We start from the raw sequence: 7755 nt of genomic DNA on the forward strand, positions 1-7755 counted from the left end.
GGGACCCCCAGGAACCAGTAGGGACCTCCCAGAATGGCCCATTAAGGCCTACAAACCCTTCCCAGTATAACCAGTAAGAGCGTTCTGGACCAGTATAGTCCATTAGAAACCAGTGTGGACCAGTAGGAACCAGTAGGGACCACCACGCACCAGTAAGACCCCCCAGAATGGCCCCCAGAGGCCTTCAAACCCTTCCCAGTATGGCCCAGTGTCCCCAGCCCCCCCCACTATATCCCAGTCCCCCCAGTAGGGCCCGGCAGCCCCTCCCAGTGCTCCCAGTCCCTCCCAGTGCCGCGGGGACACTGGTCTGGGCCTGCCCGAGCCGCTCCCCCCCCCGCCTCCTCCCCCGCCGCGGCCCGACCAGTTCCCCCAGTCCGCCCGCCGCCCCCTCCCAGTGCTCCCAGTGCCCACCAGTGCTCCCAGTGCCCACCAGTGCTCCCAGTAGCCCCCTCCTCAGGATCCCAGCAGCCCCCTCCTGGTGCTCCCAGTTGCCCCAGTGCTTCCAGTCAGCCCCTCCCAGTAACCCCAGGGGTTCCAGTAACCGCCCCAGTGTTCCCAGTATCCCTCCCAGTGCTCCCAGTTACCCCAGTAAGACTCTCAGAGCCCTCCCAGTAACCCCTCCCAGTGCTCCCAGTACCCCCCCCCCATCTCCCAGTAACTCTTTGACCCCTCCCAGTGCTCCCAGTAAGCCCCTCTGGGTCCTCCCAGTAACCCTCCTGACACCTCCCAGTGCTCCCAGTTTGCCCAATAACTCTCTCCCACTGCTCCCAGTAACCACCAGTCCTCCCAGTAACCCCCCTGGGTCCTCCCAGCAGACCTACTGCTCCCTCCCAGTGCTCCCAGCTTGCCCAGTAACCCCCTCCCAGTGCTCCCAGTAATCCCAATAACCCCCTCCCAGTAAGCCTAACTTCTCCCAGTTTGCCCAGTAACCCCCTCCCAGTGCTCCCAGTAAGCCTAACTTCTCCCAGTTTTCCCAGTAACCTCCTTGCAGTGCTCCCAGTTTGCCCAGTAACCCCTTCCCAGTGCTCCCAGTTTGCCCAGTAACCCTCTCCCAGTGCTCCCAGTAAGCCTAACTGCCCCAGTTTGCCCAGTAACCCCCTCCCAGTGCTCCCAGTTTGCCCAGTAACCCCCTCCCAGTGCTCCCAGCTTGCCCAGTAACCCCTTCCCAGTGCTCCCAGTTTGCCCAGTAACCCTCTCCCAGTGCTCCCAGTAAGCCTAACTGCCCCCAGTTTGCCCAGTAACCCCTTCCCAGTGCTCCCAGTTACCCCCTCCCGCTGCCCCCGTACCTCCCAGCAGCTCCCAGTGCTCCCAGTGCCCCTCTCCCACTGGTGCCGGTGGCTCTAAGGAAAGGGGCGTGGCCGGGGGAGGAAGGGGCGTGGCCACCGCAAGCCCCGCCCCCGATTGCCCCACACTTGTGGGGCCAGGCGGTCACTATGTGGCAAGAGGGGCGCCTATGGGGTGGGGCAGTAGCTCACTATGTGGCGGCACACTATCTGGCAGCAGGGACGCTGTGGGGTACGATAAGGGCTCCCTATTTGGCAAGGGTCCCTATGGGAAACCTAATGGCTCTGTATTTGGCAGGGAGATGCTATGGGAGAAATCAGTGGCTCCCCATTTGGCAGGGGTCACTATGGGAAGTGTAATGGTTCACTATATGGCAAGGGGAACTCTATGGGAGGGGGCAAGAGCTCTCTATTTGGCAACGGTCCCTATGGGAAAACTAATGGCTCCCTATTTGGCAGGGGGACACTATGGGGTAGGGCAACGGCTCCATTTTTGGCGAGGGTCTTTAAGAGAAACCCGATGGCTCTCTATTTGGCAGGAGAACACTATGGGGTTGGTCAAGAGCTCCTTATTTGGCAACGGTCCCTATGGGATGGGGCAATGGCTCCCTATTTGGCAGGGCTCACCTGTGTGCCTTTGCTCACTATTTGGCAAGGGAGGCACCTTGGGATGAGCTAATGGCTCTCTATTTAGCATGAGCTCACTATCTCGCAGGGAGGCCAAATGGCGCAAGACAATGGCTCCCTTTGTGGCAGGCGGCTCACTATGTGGCAGGGCAACCACAGGGCACGTCCACAGGCTCCGGATTTCGCAAGGGGTGGGGCAGCTCGCTATTTGGCAGGGGTGGCTCACTATTTAGCCGCAGGGCGGCTGCCGGGCGGGGCCGGGTAGCTCACAATTCGGCAGGGCGGGAGCACTATTTGGCAAGGGAAGGGCTGCAGGGCACAGCGAGGTCGGCTCCCTTTTTGGCAGGCCTGGGCAAGGCTCACTATTTGGCAGGGGCGGCCAAACAGGTCTGGTGGCCGCGTGGGGCCCCCCCCGCCCCGCGGTGGCGCAACCGGGCCGGCGGTGAAGCAACTGGGAGGAACTGGGAGGAACTGGGCAGGGCTGGGAAGAGCCGGCGCCTGGGCGGGGCAACAAGCCACGCCCCCGTGACGTCACTTTATTGGGGCGCCTGCCCCTTTAAGAGCCCGAGGGAGGCGGAGCCAGGTCCGGAGGTAGGGGGTGGAGCAAACGAAGCCATCCAATCAGGCGAGGGCGACAGCCACGTGGGGGAGGAGCTTGTCCAGCTGGGCGGCGGCCTCGGGGGTGGCGGCCAGCGGCGTCCCGGCCAATCGCAGGCGAGCCAGGCGGGGGCAGGCGGCCAATGGGGCCAGGGCAGAGGCGTGGCTTATGGCTGAGGGAGGCGGAGTCAAGGAGGGTATGGCACAAAGAGAGGCTCCTCCCACTGTGACAAGCCCCACCCACCAGCTCCCATTCATAAAGACCCTGGTGCCACTCCCCACCAGGCCACGCCCACCCTTTAAGCCCCACCCCTCCACAAGCCACACCCACATTTACAATGGCCCATCCCCTTTCTGCTAAGCCCCTCCCACAAGGCCACACCCCCAGCTCAGCCCCGCCCCTTCCCATAACCCCCTCCCTTACCCCCATGGATCCGTTAAGCCCCACCCCCGAAGCCCCGCCCCTAGGCTAAGCCCCGCCCCTAGGCTAAGCCCCGCCCCCAGGCTAAGCCCCGCCCCCAGGGTACGGTTGCCGTCCAATCGCAGCTCCTCCAGGCGCGGGAGGGGCGGGAGGCCCCGCAGGGTGGGCACCTTGTTGTGGGACACGTCCAGCACCTGAAGGGGGAGACGGAAGAGGTCACGTGACCCCGCGATCACGTGACACCCCCCCCCCCCCCCACAGGTCACGTGACGGGTCACGTGACCCCACCTGCAGCCGCCGCAGCCCCCCCAGCCCCGGGGGCAGCGCCCCCAGCTCGTTCCGGGCCAGGTCCAGGCGGGTGGCGAGGGCCGCGTGCTCCAGCAGGGGCAGTGACGTCAGCGCCTGGGGGCGGGGCCAAAACATAGGGGGCGTGGCCAACCCATGGGGGCGTGGCCAACCCCCTGGGGGGCGTGGCCAACCCCCTGGGGGGCGTGGCCAACCCCCACGCTCCGGGTAAGGTCACGACGGGGCACGGTGCTGGGGGGTGGGGACGGGAGCCATAAGCCCCGCCCCCAATGCACAAGCCCCGCCCCTACCTTATCCTGGAGGCGGAGCTCCCCAGGCTCCGCCCCCTCCCGCAGCAGCTCCAGCGCCACCTCGGCCCGCGAGGCCACGTCAGCCACGAAGCCGCGCCGCAGCGGGTCCGCCTCCTGTCCCGGGGAGGGGGGCGGGGCCTCGTGAGGCCCCTCCCCCTTTCCCTCGAGGCCCCGCCCCCCCTCGAGGCCCCGCCCCCTACCTGCAGGGCGCGCAGGCACTGCCGCAGCTCGTCGCCGTGCGCCTGCGGGTCCAGGGCGCCCAGCAGCAGCGCCAGGGTCAGGAGGCAGCCTGTGGGGGCGTGGCCGAAAAGTGGGCGTGGTCAGCGTGGTGGGCGTGGTCGTCAAGGGGGGCGGGGCGTAAAGGGCTGGGGGGCGGGGCTTACCCCGGCTGCGCGGCTCCAGCTCCAGCAGCTCCCGGCAGGCCTGGGCCAGCTCCGAGAGCACCGCGGGGTCGGACACGCCCACTTCCGGCCTGGGGGCGGGGCAACGGGTCAGGGGGCGGGGCCTATACCCAAGGGGCGTGGCCTAACTCCGAGGGGAGGAACCTCAATTGTCACCCCCGTGCCAAGCTGGGGGCATGGGGTGGATGGAAAAGGGGGCGTGGATTATTGTAAGGGGCGTGGCTTATCACAGGGGGGCGTGGCTTAACGGAGGGGCGGGGTCTGGTGTCTGAAAGGGGCGTGGCCAGCCCCAAGGTGGCCTAAAGGAGCAGCGTTAAAGGGGTGTGGCTTATTGCAAGGGGGCGTGGTTTATTGGAAGGGGCGTGGCTTGTAGAAGGGGTGTGGCACGCTGTGAAGGGGCGTGGCCTACACAAATGGGCGTGGCTTACTGAAAGGACCAGTGCCTCATTCCCACGCTCTTACAGTGCCGTGTAAAGGGGTGTGGCTTGTGATGAAGGGGTGGAGCTTCAATGAAAGGGGCGGGGCTTAAAAGAAAAGGGGCGGGGCTTACCAGATCAGCTCCCGGGCTGCGATTGGCTCCTGCCACCAGGCCTCGGTTTCCCCTGCGGGATGAGAAGCGATCAAAGGGGGCGGAGCCATGCATAAACGCCTGGGGGGCGGGGCCAAGCATGGGCGTGTCCTCCTACCTGGGCGGAGCATCACCTCGCAGTGGGCGGGGCCTTGGTGCCAGGCAACACGGAGGCGGGCAGGGGGCGTGGCCAGGCCAGGGGGCAGGCTGCAGAGCTGGGGGGAGGCGGAGCCTCTGAGCTTTAACCCCGCCCACTTTCCCCGTTGGCCCCGCCCCCCACGGTGACGTCACACCTACCCAGAAGCAGCTGGGGCGGGGGCGGCCGTCGGCGGGGCGCCAGGGCCCGGGGAGGGGGCGGTCCTCCAGGGTGGCCTCCAGGGACCCGGGGGAGACCTGGGGGGGCGTGGCTTATTAAAATTGGCGTGGCCTATCGAAGGGGCGTGGCCTATTAAAGGGGGCGTGGCCTATCAAAGGGGGCGTGGCCTCACCACGACGGGGCGGGAGAAGGCGACGGCCAGCGTGCCGTCCTCCAGGTCGGCGTGGAGGCTCAGGAGGCGGGGCGGGGGCGTGGCTACGCGCAGGGGCGGGGCCAAAAGGAGGGTGTGGTCAGAGCGGGGGGGGCGTGGTCTCCGAGCGGCCCCGCCCCCTCCCTGGCCCCGCCCCTACCGCGGGCCAGCAGGCAGCGCAGGTAGACCCAGGCGCTCTGGTCCTGCGGGTCGGTGAAGACGGCGTTCTGCACCAGCTCCAGCTCTGCTTTTGGGGCGAAAACGGCAACTTTCAGGCCGCGGGGGGCCTCCCCCCCAGCCTCGCGTTGCTCTTTTTCGCCCCCAAGCGGCGCCACGAACCTTCCCGCAGGCGGGCCGGGGGCAGCGGGCCGGCGGCCAGGAGCCGGCCCCGGTGGTGCCAGGCCGAGAAGTTGGAGAAGTCGCGGGCCAGCAGCTCCGCCGTGAAGGCCAGCTCGGCCTCCGCCTCGGCCCCCGCCTCGGCCCGGCGGTGCTCCCACGCGTGGACTGCGGGGGGGGGGGGGGGGGGGGGGGCCGTCAGGGCTCCCAGTACGCACCAGTACGGCCCAGTGAGGGGCTGGGGGCCCCGCAAGGTCTCCCCGCAGGGTGGCGGAGCCCCAAACGGCCGCCGGGGATGGGCGCAGAGGCCCAAAAGTCCTCCCGGTAGAGCCCAAGGCTCCCAGAATGGCCTCCCAGTATATCCCAGTATGGCTTTAGAGGCCCACAAGTTCTCCCAGTACGTCCCAGTACGACCCAGAATGGGTTTAGAGGCCCCAGAAGTCCTCCCAGTAAGGTTGTAGAGGCGTAAAAGTCATCCCAGTATAGCCCAGGACAGCTAAAACATCCTCCTGGTGCAGGTTCAGAGACCTCAGGATGCTCCCAGTATGTCCCAGTATAACCCAGTATGGCTCTAGAAGCACTAAGAGTCCTCCCAGCATGGTTTTAGAGACCTGAAACGTCCTCCCAGTACATCCCAGTATGGTTTTAGAGGACTAAAACTCCTCCCAGTATCACCCACTATGGTTCTAGGAACCAGAAGTTCCTCCCAGTACATCCCAGTATCACCCAGTATGGTTTCAGAACCCTAAATCTCCTCCCAGTATCACCCCAAACATCCTCCCAGTACATCCCAGTATGGCTTTCGAGGCCTAGAACTCCTCCCAGAAGGGTTTGGGACACCCAAAATACCCTCCCAGTATGTCCCAGTATCACCCAGTGTGGCTTAGGCACCCTAAAACTCCTCCCAGTACATCCCAGTATCACCCAGTATGGCTTTAGAGGCCTAGAAGCCCTCCCAGTATCACCTTTAAGCCTTCCCAGTATAAACCAGTATGGCTTTAGAGGCCTAAAAGTCATCCCAGTAGCCACCAGTACGGTTTTAGAGACCCCACATCCCTCCCAGTATGGATCAGGACCCCCGACCCGCCCTCCCAGCGCTCCCCAGTACCACCCCCCTCCCCGCCCCGCCCAGCCCCCCAGTGCCCTCCCAGTGCTCCCAGTGCCCTCCCAGTGCTCCCAGTCTCACAGTTGCGGGGGTCGGCGTCCAGCAGGCGGGCGCAGAAGGCGCGCTGGGCGGCGGGGTCGGGGGGCGCGTGCCGCAGCACCCAGCGCCGGTGGTGCCAGGCCCCGTAGGACTTGGGGTTCACCCCCAGGCAGCCCCCCACGAAGGCCAGCTCGCCCGGCACCCTGCGCGCCAGTACGGACCAGTATAAACCAGTAGGAACCAGTATAAGCCATAAACACCAGTACGAGCCCCTCCAAACCAGTGTGAACCCATATAAACCAATACAAACCAGCACGTACCAGTAAATGGCCCCAGTGCCCCCCAGTCCCCTCCCAGTGCCCCCCAGTCCCCTCCCAGTGCCCCCCAGTTCCCACCCAGTATAGCCCAGTCCCTACCAGTCCCCCCCAACCCCCTCCTCCCTCCTCCCTCCTCCCCCTCCCCCTCCCTCCCCGCTCCCCCCACCCCAAGCCCCGCCCACCCCGAGGCCCCGCCCCCCGCCCCGCCATCCACCAATCGCCGCCCAGTAGCTCCAGCGCGCGCCGCCGCAGGTTCCAGCACGTGCCCACGTCGGGATTGGCCGCCAGCACCGCCCCCGTCAGCTCCACCACTTCCGCGTCCAGCTCGCCCCGCCCCCGCTGCGCCATAGGCCAGCCGCGGCTCAGTGGGCGGGGCCAAGGGGGTGGGCGGGCGGGGGCGGGGGGTAGGGGGCGGGGCTACCTTGTCAATCAGCGTTGCCATGGCGCCGCGGTAGCGCCGCAGCTTCTCCTCGCGCTGCCGGCGGCGCGCGGCGTCCGGGGGGCGGAGCTTGAGGCGGCCGTGCTGCGGGGCATGCCGGGATTGGGGGGGGGCGGGGGGAGCGGGGAGGGGCTGGGGGGGCACTGGGAGGGACTGGGGGGTACTGGGAGGCAACTGGGATGGGCTGGGAGGAACTGGGGGGTACTGGGAGGCAACTGGGATGGGACTCGGAGGTGACTGGGAGGGGACTGAGAGGGACTGGGGGCTACTGGGAGGCAACTGGGATGGGACTCGGAGGTGACTGGGAGGGACTGGGATGTACTGGGAGGGGACTGAGAGGCAACCGGGATGGGCTGGGAGGGACTGGGAGGAAACTGAAGGTAACTGGGATGGGACTGGGATGTACTGGCGGTTACTAGGAGCTACTGGGAGGGATCGGAGAGCACTGGGAGGGACTGGGATATACTGGGAGAGGACTCGGAGGTGACTGGGAGGGACTGGGATATACTGGGAGGGGACT

The 7755-nt window shown here is 66.2% G+C and overlaps 1 protein-coding gene across 1 annotated transcript; it reads right to left on the bottom strand.

Annotated features, from left to right (window-relative positions):
- Positions 1 to 2372: 2372 nt before the first annotated feature.
- RABGGTA (Rab geranylgeranyltransferase subunit alpha) lies at positions 2373 to 7727 on the bottom strand (the record flags this gene model as incomplete). Its single annotated transcript, XM_035314458.1, has 16 exons — positions 2373 to 2680; positions 3035 to 3122; positions 3217 to 3330; positions 3525 to 3638; positions 3725 to 3813; positions 3908 to 3996; positions 4476 to 4527; positions 4612 to 4708; positions 4791 to 4886; positions 4982 to 5064; positions 5160 to 5243; positions 5339 to 5503; positions 6522 to 6682; positions 7011 to 7135; positions 7218 to 7450; positions 7652 to 7727. Coding segments are annotated over 16 exons (1815 nt in total), but the record flags the coding sequence as incomplete, so codon positions are not given.
- Positions 7728 to 7755: the final 28 nt, after the last annotated feature.

The sequence above is a fragment of the Oxyura jamaicensis genome, unplaced genomic scaffold (genome assembly GCF_011077185.1).
Source record: "Oxyura jamaicensis isolate SHBP4307 breed ruddy duck unplaced genomic scaffold, BPBGC_Ojam_1.0 oxyUn_random_OJ72678, whole genome shotgun sequence".
Lineage (NCBI taxonomy): Eukaryota > Metazoa > Chordata > Aves > Anseriformes > Anatidae > Oxyura > Oxyura jamaicensis.